This window comes from Chiloscyllium plagiosum, unplaced genomic scaffold (assembly GCF_037043375.1).
Source record: "Chiloscyllium plagiosum isolate Xiang-an unplaced genomic scaffold, Cpla_swu_hap1 HiC_scaffold_40, whole genome shotgun sequence".
NCBI classification, from domain to species: domain Eukaryota; kingdom Metazoa; phylum Chordata; class Chondrichthyes; order Orectolobiformes; family Hemiscylliidae; genus Chiloscyllium; species Chiloscyllium plagiosum.
The window spans coordinates 3,583,988-3,602,429 of record NW_028270178.1 but is presented as its reverse complement, the minus strand read 5'-3'; the positions used below and the strand labels follow the sequence as shown (position 1 = coordinate 3,602,429).

General features: G+C 51.2%; 1 protein-coding gene across 3 annotated transcripts in view; it reads left to right on the top strand.

The window, feature by feature from the left end:
- The window catches only part of LOC122546582 (mitochondrial import receptor subunit TOM40B-like), a 59,209-nt gene that overhangs the window by 11,527 nt on the left and 29,240 nt on the right, over positions 1 to 18,442 (top strand). For all 3 annotated transcript variants that reach the window (XM_087981508.1, XM_087981507.1, XM_087981509.1), the window contains 2 exons: positions 1,254 to 1,359; positions 1,490 to 1,612. In XM_087981508.1, coding sequence (XP_087837634.1) covers positions 1,254 to 1,359; positions 1,490 to 1,612 — 229 coding nt within the window. The remainder of the gene's footprint in view (positions 1 to 1,253; positions 1,360 to 1,489; positions 1,613 to 18,442) is intronic.

Sequence of the window (18,442 nt, the reverse complement as noted above, 5' to 3'; positions counted from 1 at the left end):
CACTATGGGTAATTTAGCACGGCCGATCCACCCTAACCTGCACATCCCTGAGCACTATGGGTAATGTAGCATGGCCAATCCACCCTTACCTGCACATCCCTGAACACTATGGGGTAATTTAGCATGGCCAATCCACCCTAACCTACATATCCCTGAGCACTATGGGTAATATAGCATGGCCAATCCATCCTAACCTGCACATCCCTGAACACTATGGGTAATGTAGCATGGCCAATCCACCCTAACCTGCACATCCCTGAACACTATGGGTAATTTAGCAAGGCCAATCCACCCTGACCTGCACATCCCTGGGCATTCTGGGAAATTTAGCATGGCCAATCCACCCTAACCTGCTTATCTCTCGGCAGTATGGGTAATTTAGCATGGCCAATCCACCCAAACCTGCACATCCCTGAACACTATGGGGTAATTTAGCATGGCCAATCCACCCTAACCTACACATCCCTGAACACTATGGGGTAATTTAGCATGGCCAATCCACCCTAACCTACACATCCCTGAATACTATGGGGTAATTTAGCATGGCCAATCCACCCTAACCTACACATCCCTGAACACTATGGGGTAATTTAGCATGGCCAATCCACCCTAACCTACACATCCCTGAGCACTATGGGGTAATTTAGCATGGCCAATCCACCCTAACCTGCACATCCCTGAACACTATGGGGTAATTTAGCATGGCCAATCCACCCTAACCTACACATCCCTGAACACTATGGGGTAATTTAGCATGGCCAATCCAACCTAACCTGCACATCCCTGATCACTATGGGTAATTTAGCATGGCCAATCCACCCTAACCTACACATCCCTGAACACTATGGGGTAATTTAGCATGGCCAATCCACCCTAACCTGCACATCCCTGAACACTATGGGTAATTTAGCATGGTCAATTTACCTAACCTGTGGGAGGAAACCGGAGCACCCGGAGGAAACCCGCGCAGATACGGGGAGAATGTGCAAACTCCACACAGTTGCCCCGAGGGTGGAATTGAACCCGGGGTCCCTGTCACCATTAGGCAGCGGTGCTAACCACTGAGAGCCTCTGGCTGTGAATTTTAAGCTCTGGTCCTTGACCAGCCCACCCAGAGGAAGCTGATCCACACAATATCATGGAGGGTAGGTTGGAGAGGGTAGAGGGAGCTTGCTAGGGGAGTCCGGGGTGAGGGGAGTGGGTGCTGGGATGAGGGGGCTTACCAATTGCTTTGATCTCGCCCTTTTTTTCAGACGCAGCAGGACAAGTTTCTGACCTGGCAGTTTGACTCGGAGTATCGAGGGGACAACTTCACAGCCAGCGTCACCCTCGGCAACCCGGACATCATCAACGAATCAGGTAAGGACGCTCCGACACTGAGCACGGAGTGTGCCAGCGGCAGGGTGTGCAGTGGGAGGGTGCGGACCAGGCGTCGGCTAGGCCTCAGGCCTGACTCTGTGTGTGTGTGTGTGTTCCCCTCTCACGCCAGCCATTGTGGTCGGGCACTTTCTACAGAGCGTCACCCAGAACCTGGTCCTGGGAGGTGAGATGGTCTACCATCGGAGACCCAACGAGGAAGGAGCCATCCTCACATTGGCCGGAAAATACGCCAGTAAGTCTCACCGTGAGGGGTTTGTCAGAGAGGGTTACAGTGAGGGGGAGTGGGGTTTGTCAGAGAGGGTTACAGTGAGGGGGTGTGGGGTATATCAGTGTGTTACAGTGAGGGGGTGTGGGGTATATCAGAGAGGGTTACAGTGAGGGGGTGTGGGGTATATCAGAGTGTTACAGTGAGGGGGTGTGGGGTATATCAGTGTGTTACAGTGAGGGGTGTGGGGTATATCAGTGTGTTACAGTGAGGGGGTGTGGGGTATATCAGTGTGTTACAGTGAGGGGGTGTGGGGAATATCAGTGTGTTACAGTGAGGGGGTGCGGGGTATATCAGTGTGTTACAGTGAGGGGGTGTGGGGAATATCAGTGTGTTACAGTGAGGGGGTGTGGGGTATATCAGTGTGTTACAGTGAGGGGTGTGGGGTATATCAGTGTGTTACAGTGAGGGGGAGTGGGGTATATCAGAGAGGGTTACAGTGAGGGGGTGTGGGGTATATCAGTGTGTCACAGTGAGGGGTGTGGGGTATATCAGTGTGTTACAGTGAGGGGTGCGGGGTATATCAGTGTGTTACAGTGAGGGGGTGTGGGGTATATCAGAGAGTGTTACAGTGAGGGGGTGTTGGGTATATCAGAGAGTGTTACAGTGAGGGGGTGTGGGGTATATCAGTGTGTTACAGTGAGGGGGTGTTGGGTATATCAGAGAGTGTTACAGTGAGGGGGTGTGGGGTATATCAGTGTGTTACAGTGAGGGGGTGTGGGGTATATCAGTGTGTTACAGTGAGGGGGTGTGGGGTATATCAGTGTGTTACAGTGAGGGGGTGTGGGGTATATCAGAGAGTGTTACAGTGAGGGGGTGTGGGGTATATCAGAGTGTCACAGTGAGGGGATGTGGGGTATATCAGAGTGTAACAGTGAGGGGTGTGGGGTATATCAGTGTGTCACAGTGAGGGGATGTGGGGTATATCAGTGTGTTACAGTGAGGGGTGTGTGGGGTATATCAGAGTGCTACAGTGAGGGGTGTGGGGTATATCAGTGCTACAGTGAGGGGGTGTGGGGTATATCAGTGTGTTACAGTGAGGGGTGTGGGGTATATCAGTGTGTTACAGTGAGGGGGTGTGGGGTATATCAGTGTTACAGTGAGGGGTGTGGGGTATATCAGTGTGTTACAGTGAGGGGTGTGGGGTATATCAGTGTGTTACAGTGAGGGGTGTGGGGTATATCAGAGAGTGTTACAGTGAGGGGGTGTGGGGAATATCAGTGTGTTACAGTGAGGGGGTGTGGGGTATATCAGTGTGTTACAGTGAGGGGTGTGGGGTATATCAGTGTGTTACAGTGAGGGGGAGTGGGGTATATCAGAGAGGGTTACAGTGAGGGGGTGTGGGGTATATCAGTGTGTCACAGTGAGGGGTGTGGGGTATATCAGTGTGTTACAGTGAGGGGTGCGGGGTATATTTGTGTGTTACAGTGAGGGGGTGTGGGGTATATCAGAGAGTGTTACAGTGAGGGGGTGTTGGGTATATCAGAGAGTGTTACAGTGAGGGGGTGTGGGGTATATCAGTGTGTTACAGTGAGGGGGTGTTGGGTATATCAGAGAGTGTTACAGTGAGGGGGTGTGGGGTATATCAGTGTGTTACAGTGAGGGGGTGTGGGGTATATCAGTGTGTTACAGTGAGGGGGTGTGGGGTATATCAGTGTGTTACAGTGAGGGGGTGTGGGGTATATCAGAGAGTGTTACAGTGAGGGGGTGTGGGGTATATCAGAGTGTCACAGTGAGGGGATGTGGGGTATATCAGAGAGTGTAACAGTGAGGGGTGTGGGGTATATCAGTGTGTCACAGTGAGGGGATGTGGGGTATATCAGTGTGTTACAGTGAGGGGTGTGTGGGGTATATCAGAGTGCTACAGTGAGGGGTGTGGGGTATATCAGTGCTACAGTGAGGGGGTGTGGGGTATATCAGTGTGTTACAGTGAGGGGTGTGGGGTATATCAGTGTGTTACAGTGAGGGGGTGTGGGGTATATCAGTGTTACAGTGAGGGGTGTGGGGTATATCAGTGTGTTACAGTGAGGGGTGTGGGGTATATCAGTGTGTTACAGTGAGGGGTGTGGGGTATATCAGAGAGTGTTACAGTGAGGGGGTGTGGGGTATATCAGAGAGTGTTACAGTGAAGGGTGTGGGGTATATCAGAGAGTGTTACAGTGAGGGGGTGTGGGGTATATCAGAGAGTGTTACAGTGAGGGGGTGTGGGGTATATCAGAGAGTGTTACAGTGAGAGGGAGTGGGGTATATCAGTGTGTTACAGTGAGGGGTGTGGGGTATATCAGAGAGTGTTACAGTGAGGGGTGTGGGGTATATCAGAGAGTGTTACAGTGAGGGGGAGTGGGGTATATCAGTGTGTTACAGTGAGGGGGAGTGGGGTATATCAGAGAGTGTTACAGTGAGGGGGTGTGGGGTATATCAGAGAGTGTTACAGTGAAGGGTGTGGGGTATATCAGAGAGTGTTACAGTGAAGGGTGTGGGGTATATCAGAGAGTGTTACAGTGAGGGGGTGTGGGGTATATCAGAGAGTGTTACAGTGAGGGGGTGTGGGGTATATCAGAGAGTGTTACAGTGAGGGGTGTGGGGTATATCAGTGCTACAGTGAGGGGGTGTGGGGTATATCAGTGTGTTACAGTGAGGGGTGTGGGGTATATCAGTGTTTTACAGTGAGGGGTGTGGGGTATATCAGTGTGTTACAGTGAGGGGTGTGGGGTATATCAGAGAGTGTTACAGTGAGGGGTGTGGGGTATATCAGAGAGTGTTACAGTGAGGGGGTGTGGGGTATATCAGTGTGTTACAGTGAGGGGGTGTGGGGTAAATCAGTGTGTTACAGTGAGGGGGTGTGGGGTATATCAGTGTGTTACAGTGAGGGGGTGTGGGGTATATCAGTGTGTTACAGTGAGGGGGTGTGGGGTATATCAGTGTGTTACAGTGAGGGGGTGTGGGGTATATCAGTGTGTTACAGTGAGGGGGTGTGGGGTAAATCAGTGTGTTACAGTGAGGGGTGTGGGGTATATCAGTGTGTTACAGTGAGGGGGTGTGGGGTATATCAGAGAGTGTTACAGTGAGGGGGTGTGGGGTATATCAGAGAGTGTTACAGTGAGGGGTGTGGGGTATATCAGAGAGTGTTACAGTGAGGGGTGTGGGGTATATCAGAGTGTTACAGTGAGGGGGTGTGGGGTATATCAGTGTGTCACAGTGAGGGGGTGTGGGGTATATCAGAGAGTGTTACAGTGAAGGGGTGTGGGGTATATCAGTGTGTTACAGTGAGGGGGTGTGGGGTATATCAGTGTGTCACAGTGAGGGGGTGTGGGGTATATCAGTGTGTCACAGTGAGGGGGTGTTGGGTATATCAGAGAGTGTTACAGTGAGGGGGTGTGGGGTATATCAGTGTGTTACAGTGAGGGGGTGTGGGGTATATCAGTGTGTCACAGTGAGGGGGTGTGGGGTATATCAGAGTGTTACAGTGAGGGGGTGTGGGGTATATCAGTGTGTCACAGTGAGGGGGTGTGGGGTATATCAGTGTGTTACAGTGAGGGGTGTGGGGTATATCAGTGTGTTACAGTGAGGGGGTGTGGGGTATATCAGAGTGTTACAGTGAGGGGGTGTGGGGTATATCAGAGAGTGTTACAGTGAGGGGTGTGGGGTATATCAGTGTATCACAGTGAGGGGGTGTTGGGTATATCAGAGAGTGTGACAGTGAGGGGTGTGGGGTATATCAGAGAGTGTTACAGTGAGGGGTGTGGGGTATATCAGAGTGTTACAGTGAGGGGGTGTGGGGTATATCAGTGTGTTACAGTGAGGGGGTGTGGGGTATATCAGAGAGTGTCACAGTGAGGGGTGTGGGGTATATCAGAGTGTTACAGTGAGGGGGTGTGGGGTATATCAGAGAGTGTTACAGTGAGGGGGTGTGGGGTATATCAGAGAGTGTTAGAGTGAGGGGTGTGGGGTATATCAGTGTGTCACAGTGAGGGGGTGTTGGGTATATCAGAGAGTGTCACAGTGAGGGGTGTGGGGTATATCAGAGTGTTACAGTGAGGGGGTGTGGGGTATATCAGAGAGTGTTACAGTGAGGGGTGTGGGGTATATCAGAGAGTGTTACAGTGAGGGGTGTGGGGTATATCAGTGTGTCACAGTGAGGGGGTGTTGGGTATATCAGAGAGTGTTACAGTGAGGGGTGTGGGGTATATCAGAGTGTTACAGTGAGGGGGTGTGGGGTATATCAGTGTGTCACAGTGAGGGGGTGTGGGGTATATCAGAGAGTGTTACAGTGAGGGGTGTGGGGTATATCAGTGTGTTACAGTGAGGGGGTGTGGGGTATATCAGTGTGTTACAGTGAGGGGGTGTGGGGTATATCAGAGAGTGTTACAGTGAGGGGTGTGGGGTATATCAGTGTGTCACAGTGAGGGGGTGTGGGGTATATCAGAGTGTTACAGTGAGGGGGTGTGGGGTATATCAGAGAGTGTTACAGTGAGGGGTGTGGGGTATATCAGAGAGTGTCACAGTGAGGGGGTGTTGGGTATATCAGAGAGTGTTACAGTGAGGGGGTGTGGGGTATATCAGTGTGTTACAGTGAGGGGGTGTGGGGTATATCAGAGTGTCACAGTGAGGGGATGTGGGGTATATCAGAGAGTGTTACAGTGAGGGGTGTGGGGTATATCAGTGTGTCACTGAGGGGATGTGGGGTATATCAGAGAGTGTCACAGTGAGGGGGTGTGGGGTATATCAGTGTGTTACAGTGAGGGGGTGTGGGGTATATCAGTGTGTTACAGTGAGGGGGTGTGGGGTATATCAGTGTGTTACAGTGAGGGGGTGTTGGGTATATCAGAGTGTTACAGTGAGGGGGTGTGGGGTATATCAGTGTGTTACAGTGAGGGGGTGTGGGGTATATCAGTGTGTTACAGTGAGGGGTGTGTGGGGTATATCAGTGTGTTACAGTGAGGGGTGTGGGGTATATCAGTGTGTTACAGTGAGGGGTGTGGGGTATATCAGTGTGTCACAGTGAGGGGGTGTTGGGTATATCAGAGAGTGTTATAGTGAGGGGTGTGTGGGGTATATCAGAGTGTTACAGTGAGGGGTGTGGGGTATATCAGTGTGTCACAGTGAGGGGGTGTTGGGTATATCAGAGAGTGTTACAGTGAGGGGTGTGGGGTATATCAGAGTGTTACAGTGAGGGGGTGTGGGGTATATTAGAGAGTGTTACAGTGAGGGGTGTGGGGTATATCAGTGTGTTACAGTGAGGGGTGTGGGGTATATCAGTGTGTCACAGTGAGGGGGTGTGGGGTATATCAGAGTGTTACAGTGAGGGGTGTGGGGTATATCAGTGTGTTACAGTGAGGGGTGTGGGGTATATCAGTGTGTTACAGTGAGGGGGTGTGGGGTATATCAGTGTGTTACAGTGAGGGGGTGTGGGGTATATCAGAGAGTGTCACAGTGAGGGGGTGTGGGGTATATCAGAGAGTGTTACAGTGAGGGGTGTGGGGTATATCAGTGTGTCACAGTGAGGGGGTGTGGGGTATATCAGTGCTACAGTGAGGGGGTGTGGGGTATATCAGTGTGTTACAGTGAGGGGTGTGGGGTATATCAGTGTGTTACAGTGAGGGGTGTGGGGTATATCAGTGTGTTACAGTGAGGGGTGTGGGGTATATCAGTGTGTCACAGTGAGGGGGTGTTGGGTATATCAGAGAGTGTTATAGTGAGGGGTGTGTGGGGTATATCAGAGTGTTACAGTGAGGGGTGTGGGGTATATCAGTGTGTCACAGTGAGGGGGTGTTGGGTATATCAGAGAGTGTTACAGTGAGGGGTGTGGGGTATATCAGAGTGTTACAGTGAGGGGGTGTGGGGTATATTAGAGAGTGTTACAGTGAGGGGTGTGGGGTATATCAGTGTGTTACAGTGAGGGGTGTGGGGTATATCAGTGTGTCACAGTGAGGGGGTGTGGGGTATATCAGAGTGTTACAGTGAGGGGTGTGGGGTATATCAGTGTGTTACAGTGAGGGGTGTGGGGTATATCAGTGTGTTACAGTGAGGGGGTGTGGGGTATATCAGTGTGTTACAGTGAGGGGGTGTGGGGTATATCAGAGAGTGTCACAGTGAGGGGGTGTGGGGTATATCAGAGAGTGTTACAGTGAGGGGTGTGGGGTATATCAGTGTGTCACAGTGAGGGGGTGTGGGGTATATCAGTGCTACAGTGAGGGGGTGTGGGGTATATCAGTGTGTTACAGTGAGGGGTGTGGGGTATATCAGTGTGTTACAGTGAGGGGGTGTGGGGTATATCAGTGTGTTACAGTGAAGGGTGTCGGGTATATCAGAGTTTTACAGTGAGGGGCGTGGGGTATATCAGTGTTACAGTGAGGGGTGTGGGGTATATCAGTGTGTTACAGTGAGGGGTGTGGGGTATATCAGTGTGTTACAGTGAGGGGGTGTGGGGTATATCAGTGTGTTACAGTGAAGGGTGTGGGGTATATCAGAGTTTTACAGTGAGGGGTGTGGGGTATATCAGTGTGTTTCAGTGAGGGGCGTGGGGTATATCAGTGTTACAGTGAGGGGTGTGGGGTATATCAGTGTGTTTCAGTGAGGGGCGTGGGGTATATCAGTGTTACAGTGAGGGGTGTGGGGTATGTCAGTGTGTTACAGTGAGGGGTGTGGGGTATGTCAGTGTGTTACAGTGAGGGGGTGTGGGGTATATCAGTGTGTTACAGTGAGGGGGTGTGGGGTATATCAGTGTGTTACAGTGAGGGGGTGTGGGGTATATCAGTGTGTTACAGTGAGGGGGTGTGGGGTATATCAGTGTGTTACAGTGAGGGGTGTGGGGTATATCAGTGTGTTACAGTGAGGGGTGTGGGGTATATCAGAGAGTGTTACAGTGAGGGGGTGTGGGGTATATCAGTGTGTTACAGTGAGGGGTGTGGGGTATATCAGAGAGTGTTACAGTGAGGGGGTGTGGGGTATATCAGAGAGTGTTACAGTGAGGGGGTGTGGGGTATATCCGTGTGTTACTGTGGGCGGGTGTTGGGTATATCAGAGACTGTTACAGTGAGGGGGTGTGGGGTATATCAGGGTGTTACAGTGAGGGGTGTGGGGTATATCAGAGAGTGTTACAGTGAGGGGTGTGGGGTATATCAGAGAGTGTTACAGTGAGGGGGTGTGGGGTATATCAGTGTGTTACAGTGAGGGGTGTGGGGTATATCAGTGTGTTACAGTGAGGGGGTGTGGGGTATATCAGTGTGTTACAGTGAGGGGGTGTGGGGTATATCAGTGTGTTACAGTGAGGGGTGTGGGGTATATCAGTGTGTTACAGTGAGGGGTGTGGGGTATATCAGAGAGTGTCACAGTGAGGGGGTGTGGGGTATATCAGTGTGTTACAGTGAGGGGTGTGGGGTATATCAGTGTGTTACAGTGAGGGGGTGTGGGGTATATCAGAGTGTTATAGTGAGGGGGTGTGGGGTATATCAGTGTGTTACAGTGAGGGGGTGTGGGGTATATCAGAGAGTGTTACAGTGAGGGGTGTGGGGTATATCAGTGTTTTACAGTGAGGGGGTGTGGGGTATATCAGTGTGTTACAGTGACGGGGTGTGGGGTATATCAGAGAGTGTTACAGTGAGGGGTGTGGGGTATATCAGTGTGTCACAGTGAGGGGGTGTGGGGTATATCAGTGCTACAGTGAGGGGGTGTGGGGTATATCAGTGTGTTACAGTGAGGGGTGTGGGGTATATCAGAGAGTGTTACAGTGAGGGGGTGTGGGGTATATCAGAGAGTGTTACAGTGAGGGGTGTGGGGTATATCAGAGAATGTTACAGTGAGGGGGTGTGGGGTATATCAGTGTTTTGCAGTGAGGGGGTGTGGGGTATATCAGTGTGTTACAGTGAGGGGGTGTGGGGTATATCAGAGAGTGTTACAGTGAGGGGGTGTGGGGTATATCAGTGTGTTACAGTGAGGGGGTGTGGGGTATATCAGAGAGTGTTACAGTGAGGGGTGTGGGGTATATCAGAGAGTGTTACAGTGAGGGGTGTGGGGTATATCAGAGAGTGTTACAGTGAGGGGGTGTGGGGTATATCAGAGAGTGTTACAGTGAGGGGGTGTGGGGTATATCAGAGAGTGTCACAGTGAGGGGGTGTGGGGTATATCAGAGAGTGTTACAGTGAGGGGGTGTGGGGTATATCAGAGTGTTACAGTGAGGGGGTGTGAGGTATATCCGTGTGTTACTGTGAGCGGGTGTTGGGTATATCAGAGACTGTTACAGTGAGGGGGTGTGGGGTATATCAGGGTGTTACAGTGAGGGGGTGTGGGGTATATCAGGGTGTTACAGTGAGGGGTGTGGGGTATATCAGAGAGTGTTACAGTGAGGGGGTGTGGGGTATATCAGTGTGTTACAGTGAGGGGTGTGGGGTATATCAGAGAGTGTTACAGTGAGGGGGTGTGAGGTATATCCGTGTGTTACTGTGAGCGGGTGTTGGGTATATCAGAGACTGTTACAGTGAGGGGGTGTGGGGTATATCAGGGTGTTACAGTGAGGGGGTGTGGGGTATATCAGGGTGTTACAGTGAGGGGTGTGGGGTATATCAGAGAGTGTTACAGTGAGGGGGTGTGGGGTATATCAGTGTGTTACAGTGAGGGGGTGTGGGGTATATCAGAGAGTGTTACAGTGAGGGGTGTGGGGTATATCAGAGAGTGTTACAGTGAGGGGGTGTGGGGTATATCAGAGAGTGTCACAGTGAGGGGGTGTGGGGTATATCAGAGAGTGTCACAGTGAGGGGTGTGGGGTATATCAGTGTGTTACAGTGACTGGTGTGGGGTATATCAGTGTGTTACAGTGAGGGGGTGTGGGGTATATCAGAGAGTGTTACAGTGAGGGGGTGTGGGGTATATCAGTGCTACAGTGAGGGGGTGTGGGGTATATCAGTGTGTTACAGTGAGGGGTGTGGGGTATATCAGTGTTTTACAGTGAGGGGTGTGGGGTATATCAGTGTGTTACAGTGAGGGGTGTGGGGTATATCAGAGAGTGTTACAGTGAGGGGTGTGGGGTATATCAGAGAGTGTTACAGTGAGGGGGTGTGGGGTATATCAGTGTTTTACAGTGAGGGGGTGTGGGGTAAATCAGTGTGTTACAGTGAGGGGGTGTGGGGTATATCAGTGTGTTACAGTGAGGGGGTGTGGGGTATATCAGTGTGTTACAGTGAGGGGGTGTGGGGTATATCAGTGTGTTACAGTGAGGGGGTGTGGGGTATATCAGTGTGTTACAGTGAGGGGGTGTGGGGTATATCAGTGTGTTACAGTGAGGGGGTGTGGGGTAAATCAGTGTGTTACAGTGAGGGGTGTGGGGTATATCAGTGTGTTACAGTGAGGGGGTGTGGGGTATATCAGAGAGTGTTACAGTGAGGGGGTGTGGGGTATATCAGAGAGTGTTACAGTGAGGGGTGTGGGGTATATCAGAGAGTGTTACAGTGAGGGGTGTGGGGTATATCAGAGTGTTACAGTGAGGGGGTGTGGGGTATATCAGTGTGTCACAGTGAGGGGGTGTGGGGTATATCAGTGTGTTACAGTGAGGGGGTGTTGGGTATATCAGAGAGTGTTACAGTGAGGGGGTGTGGGGTATATCAGTGTGTTACAGTGAGGGGGTGTGGGGTATATCAGTGTGTTACAGTGAGGGGGTGTGGGGTATATCAGTGTGTTACAGTGAGGGGGTGTGGGGTATATCAGAGAGTGTTACAGTGAGGGGGTGTGGGGTATATCAGAGTGTCACAGTGAGGGGATGTGGGGTATATCAGAGAGTGTAACAGTGAGGGGTGTGGGGTATATCAGTGTGTCACAGTGAGGGGATGTGGGGTATATCAGTGTGTTACAGTGAGGGGTGTGTGGGGTATATCAGAGTGCTACAGTGAGGGGTGTGGGGTATATCAGTGCTACAGTGAGGGGGTGTGGGGTATATCAGTGTGTTACAGTGAGGGGTGTGGGGTATATCAGTGTGTTACAGTGAGGGGGTGTGGGGTATATCAGTGTTACAGTGAGGGGTGTGGGGTATATCAGTGTGTTACAGTGAGGGGTGTGGGGTATATCAGTGTGTTACAGTGAGGGGTGTGGGGTATATCAGAGAGTGTTACAGTGAGGGGGTGTGGGGTATATCAGAGAGTGTTACAGTGAAGGGTGTGGGGTATATCAGAGAGTGTTACAGTGAGGGGGTGTGGGGTATATCAGAGAGTGTTACAGTGAGGGGGTGTGGGGTATATCAGAGAGTGTTACAGTGAGAGGGAGTGGGGTATATCAGAGAGTGTTACAGTGAGGGGTGTGGGGTATATCAGAGAGTGTTACAGAGAGGGGGAGTGGGGTATATCAGTGTGTTACAGTGAGGGGTGTGGGGTATATCAGAGAGTGTTACAGTGAGGGGGAGTGGGGTATATCAGAGAGTGTTACAGTGAGGGGGTGTGGGGTATATCAGAGAGTGTTACAGTGAGGGGTGTGGGGTATATCAGAGAGTGTTACAGTGAGGGGTGTGGGGTATATCAGAGTGTTACAGTGAGGGGGTGTGGGGTATATCAGTGTGTCACAGTGAGGGGGTGTGGGGTATATCAGTGTGTTACAGTGAGGGGGTGTTGGGTATATCAGAGAGTGTTACAGTGAGGGGGTGTGGGGTATATCAGTGTGTTACAGTGAGGGGGTGTGGGGTATATCAGTGTGTTACAGTGAGGGGGTGTGGGGTATATCAGTGTGTTACAGTGAGGGGGTGTGGGGTATATCAGAGAGTGTTACAGTGAGGGGGTGTGGGGTATATCAGAGTGTCACAGTGAGGGGATGTGGGGTATATCAGAGAGTGTAACAGTGAGGGGTGTGGGGTATATCAGTGTGTCACAGTGAGGGGATGTGGGGTATATCAGTGTGTTACAGTGAGGGGTGTGTGGGGTATATCAGAGTGCTACAGTGAGGGGTGTGGGGTATATCAGTGCTACAGTGAGGGGGTGTGGGGTATATCAGTGTGTTACAGTGAGGGGTGTGGGGTATATCAGTGTGTTACAGTGAGGGGGTGTGGGGTATATCAGTGTTACAGTGAGGGGTGTGGGGTATATCAGTGTGTTACAGTGAGGGGTGTGGGGTATATCAGTGTGTTACAGTGAGGGGTGTGGGGTATATCAGAGAGTGTTACAGTGAGGGGGTGTGGGGTATATCAGAGAGTGTTACAGTGAAGGGTGTGGGGTATATCAGAGAGTGTTACAGTGAGGGGGTGTGGGGTATATCAGAGAGTGTTACAGTGAGGGGGTGTGGGGTATATCAGAGAGTGTTACAGTGAGAGGGAGTGGGGTATATCAGAGAGTGTTACAGTGAGGGGTGTGGGGTATATCAGAGAGTGTTACAGAGAGGGGGAGTGGGGTATATCAGTGTGTTACAGTGAGGGGTGTGGGGTATATCAGAGAGTGTTACAGTGAGGGGGAGTGGGGTATATCAGTGTGTTACAGTGAGGGGGAGTGGGGTATATCAGTGTGTTACAGTGAGGGGGTGTGGGGTATATCAGAGAGTGTTACAGTGAAGGGTGTGGGGTATATCAGAGAGTGTTACAGTGAAGGGTGTGGGGTATATCAGAGAGTGTTACAGTGAGGGGGTGTGGGGTATATCAGAGAGTGTTACAGTGAGGGGGTGTGGGGTATATCAGAGAGTGTTACAGTGAGGGGTGTGGGGTATATCAGTGCTACAGTGAGGGGGTGTGGGGTATATCAGTGTGTTACAGTGAGGGGTGTGGGGTATATCAGTGTTTTACAGTGAGGGGTGTGGGGTATATCAGTGTGTTACAGTGAGGGGTGTGGGGTATATCAGAGAGTGTTACAGTGAGGGGTGTGGGGTATATCAGAGAGTGTTACAGTGAGGGGGTGTGGGGTATATCAGTGTGTTACAGTGAGGGGGTGTGGGGTATATCAGAGAGTGTTACAGTGAGGGGTGTGGGGTATATCAGAGAGTGTTACAGTGAGGGGGTGTGGGGTATATCAGAGAGTGTCACAGTGAGGGGGTGTGGGGTATATCAGAGAGTGTCACAGTGAGGGGTGTGGGGTATATCAGTGTGTTACAGTGACTGGTGTGGGGTATATCAGTGTGTTACAGTGAGGGGGTGTGGGGTATATCAGAGAGTGTTACAGTGAGGGGGTGTGGGGTATATCAGTGCTACAGTGAGGGGGTGTGGGGTATATCAGTGTGTTACAGTGAGGGGTGTGGGGTATATCAGTGTTTTACAGTGAGGGGTGTGGGGTATATCAGTGTGTTACAGTGAGGGGTGTGGGGTATATCAGAGAGTGTTACAGTGAGGGGTGTGGGGTATATCAGAGAGTGTTACAGTGAGGGGGTGTGGGGTATATCAGTGTGTTACAGTGAGGGGGTGTGGGGTAAATCAGTGTGTTACAGTGAGGGGGTGTGGGGTATATCAGTGTGTTACAGTGAGGGGGTGTGGGGTATATCAGTGTGTTACAGTGAGGGGGTGTGGGGTATATCAGTGTGTTACAGTGAGGGGGTGTGGGGTATATCAGTGTGTTACAGTGAGGGGGTGTGGGGTAAATCAGTGTGTTACAGTGAGGGGTGTGGGGTATATCAGTGTGTTACAGTGAGGGGGTGTGGGGTATATCAGAGAGTGTTACAGTGAGGGGGTGTGGGGTATATCAGAGAGTGTTACAGTGAGGGGTGTGGGGTATATCAGAGAGTGTTACAGTGAGGGGTGTGGGGTATATCAGAGTGTTACAGTGAGGGGGTGTGGGGTATATCAGTGTGTCACAGTGAGGGGGTGTGGGGTATATCAGTGTGTTACAGTGAGGGGGTGTTGGGTATATCAGAGAGTGTTACAGTGAGGGGGTGTGGGGTATATCAGTGTGTTACAGTGAGGGGGTGTGGGGTATATCAGTGTGTTACAGTGAGGGGGTGTGGGGTATATCAGTGTGTTACAGTGAGGGGGTGTGGGGTATATCAGAGAGTGTTACAGTGAGGGGGTGTGGGGTATATCAGAGTGTCACAGTGAGGGGATGTGGGGTATGTCAGAGAGTGTAACAGTGAGGGGTGTGGGGTATATCAGTGTGTCACAGTGAGGGGATGTGGGGTATATCAGTGTGTTACAGTGAGGGGTGTGTGGGGTATATCAGAGTGCTACAGTGAGGGGTGTGGGGTATATCAGTGCTACAGTGAGGGGGTGTGGGGTATATCAGTGTGTTACAGTGAGGGGTGTGGGGTATATCAGTGTGTTACAGTGAGGGGGTGTGGGGTATATCAGTGTTACAGTGAGGGGTGTGGGGTATATCAGTGTGTTACAGTGAGGGGTGTGGGGTATATCAGAGAGTGTTACAGTGAGAGGGAGTGGGGTATATCAGAGAGTGTTACAGTGAGGGGTGTGGGGTATATCAGAGAGTGTTACAGAGAGGGGGAGTGGGGTATATCAGTGTGTTACAGTGAGGGGTGTGGGGTATATCAGAGAGTGTTACAGTGAGGGGGAGTGGGGTATATCAGTGTGTTACAGTGAGGGGGAGTGGGGTATATCAGTGTGTTACAGTGAGGGGGTGTGGGGTATATCAGAGAGTGTTACAGTGAAGGGTGTGGGGTATATCAGAGAGTGTTACAGTGAAGGGTGTGGGGTATATCAGAGAGTGTTACAGTGAGGGGGTGTGGGGTATATCAGAGAGTGTTACAGTGAGGGGGTGTGGGGTATATCAGAGAGTGTTACAGTGAGGGGTGTGGGGTATATCAGTGCTACAGTGAGGGGGTGTGGGGTATATCAGTGTGTTACAGTGAGGGGTGTGGGGTATATCAGTGTTTTACAGTGAGGGGTGTGGGGTATATCAGTGTGTTACAGTGAGGGGTGTGGGGTATATCAGAGAGTGTTACAGTGAGGGGTGTGGGGTATATCAGAGAGTGTTACAGTGAGGGGGTGTGGGGTATATCAGTGTGTTACAGTGAGGGGGTGTGGGGTAAATCAGTGTGTTACAGTGAGGGGGTGTGGGGTATATCAGTGTGTTACAGTGAGGGGGTGTGGGGTATATCAGTGTGTTACAGTGAGGGGGTGTGGGGTATATCAGTGTGTTACAGTGAGGGGGTGTGGGGTATATCAGTGTGTTACAGTGAGGGGGTGTGGGGTAAATCAGTGTGTTACAGTGAGGGGTGTGGGGTATATCAGTGTGTTACAGTGAGGGGGTGTGGGGTATATCAGAGAGTGTTACAGTGAGGGGGTGTGGGGTATATCAGAGAGTGTTACAGTGAGGGGTGTGGGGTATATCAGAGAGTGTTACAGTGAGGGGTGTGGGGTATATCAGAGTGTTACAGTGAGGGGGTGTGGGGTATATCAGTGTGTCACAGTGAGGGGGTGTGGGGTATATCAGAGAGTGTTACAGTGAAGGGGTGTGGGGTATATCAGTGTGTTACAGTGAGGGGGTGTGGGGTATATCAGTGTGTCACAGTGAGGGGGTGTGGGGTATATCAGAGTGTTACAGTGAGGGGTGTGGGGTATATCAGAGAGTGTTACAGTGAGGGGTGTGGGGTATATCAGTGTGTCACAGTGAGGGGGTGTTGGGTATATCAGAGAGTGTTACAGTGAGGGGGTGTGGGGTATATCAGTGTGTTACAGTGAGGGGGTGTGGGGTATATCAGTGTGTCACAGTGAGGGGGTGTGGGGTATATCAGAGTGTTACAGTGAGGGGGTGTGGGGTATATCAGTGTGTCACAGTGAGGGGGTGTGGGGTATATCAGTGTGTTACAGTGAGGGGTGTGGGGTATATCAGTGTGTTACAGTGAGGGGGTGTGGGGTATATCAGAGTGTTACAGTGAGGGGGTGTGGGGTATATCAGAGAGTGTTACAGTGAGGGGTGTGGGGTATATCAGTGTATCACAGTGAGGGGGTGTTGGGTATATCAGAGAGTGTGACAGTGAGGGGTGTGGGGTATATCAGAGAGTGTTACAGTGAGGGGTGAGGGGTGTGGGGTATATCAGAGTGTTACAGTGAGGGGGTGTGGGGTATATCAGTGTGTTACAGTGAGGGGGTGTGGGGTATATCAGAGAGTGTCACAGTGAGGGGTGTGGGGTATATCAGAGTGTTACAGTGAGGGGGTGTGGGGTATATCAGAGAGTGTTACAGTGAGGGGGTGTGGGGTATATCAGAGAGTGTTAGAGTGAGGGGTGTGGGGTATATCAGTGTGTCACAGTGAGGGGGTGTTGGGTATATCAGAGAGTGTCACAGTGAGGGGTGTGGGGTATATCAGAGTGTTACAGTGAGGGGGTGTGGGGTATATCAGAGAGTGTTACAGTGAGGGGTGTGGGGTATATCAGAGAGTGTTACAGTGAGGGGTGTGGGGTATATCAGTGTGTCACAGTGAGGGGGTGTTGGGTATATCAGAGAGTGTTACAGTGAGGGGTGTGGGGTATATCAGAGTGTTACAGTGAGGGGGTGTGGGGTATATCAGTGTGTCACAGTGAGGGGGTGTGGGGTATATCAGAGAGTGTTACAGTGAGGGGTGTGGGGTATATCAGTGTGTCACAGTGAGGGGGTGTGGGGTATATCAGAGTGTTACAGTGAGGGGGTGTGGGGTATATCAGAGAGTGTTACAGTGAGGGGTGTGGGGTATATCAGAGAGTGTCACAGTGAGGGGGTGTTGGGTATATCAGAGAGTGTTACAGTGAGGGGGTGTGGGGTATATCAGTGTGTTACAGTGAGGGGGTGTGGGGTATATCAGAGTGTCACAGTGAGGGGATGTGGGGTATATCAGAGAGTGTTACAGTGAGGGGTGTGGGGTATATCAGTGTGTCACTGAGGGGATGTGGGGTATATCAGAGAGTGTCACAGTGAGGGGGTGTGGGGTATATCAGTGTGTTACAGTGAGGGGGTGTGGGGTATATCAGTGTGTTACAGTGAGGGGGTGTGGGGTATATCAGTGTGTTACAGTGAGGGGGTGTTGGGTATATCAGAGTGTTACAGTGAGGGGGTGTGGGGTATATCAGTGTGTTACAGTGAGGGGGTGTGGGGTATATCAGTGTGTTACAGTGAGGGGTGTGTGGGGTATATCAGTGTGTTACAGTGAGGGGTGTGGGGTATATCAGTGTGTTACAGTGAGGGGTGTGGGGTATATCAGTGTGTCACAGTGAGGGGGTGTTGGGTATATCAGAGAGTGTTATAGTGAGGGGTGTGTGGGGTATATCAGAGTGTTACAGTGAGGGGTGTGGGGTATATCAGTGTGTCACAGTGAGGGGGTGTTGGGTATATCAGAGTGTTACAGTGAGGGGTGTGGGGTATATCAGTGTATCACAGTGAGGGGGTGTTGGGTATATCAGAGAGTGTTACAGTGAGGGGTGTGGGGTATATCAGAGTGTTACAGTGAGGGGGTGTGGGGTATATTAGAGAGTGTTACAGTGAGGGGTGTGGGGTATATCAGTGTGTTACAGTGAGGGGTGTGGGGTATATCAGTGTGTCACAGTGAGGGGGTGTGGGGTATATCAGAGTGTTACAGTGAGGGGTGTGGGGTATATCAGTGTGTTACAGTGAGGGGTGTGGGGTATATCAGTGTGTTACAGTGAGGGGGTGTGGGGTATATCAGTGTGTTACAGTGAGGGGGTGTGGGGTATATCAGAGAGTGTCACAGTGAGGGGGTGTGGGGTATATCAGAGAGTGTTACAGTGAGGGGTGTGGGGTATATCAGTGTGTCACAGTGAGGGGGTGTGGGGTATATCAGTGCTACAGTGAGGGGGTGTGGGGTATATCAGTGTGTTACAGTGAGGGGTGTGGGGTATATCAGTGTGTTACAGTGAGGGGGTGTGGGGTATATCAGTGTGTTACAGTGAAGGGTGTCGGGTATA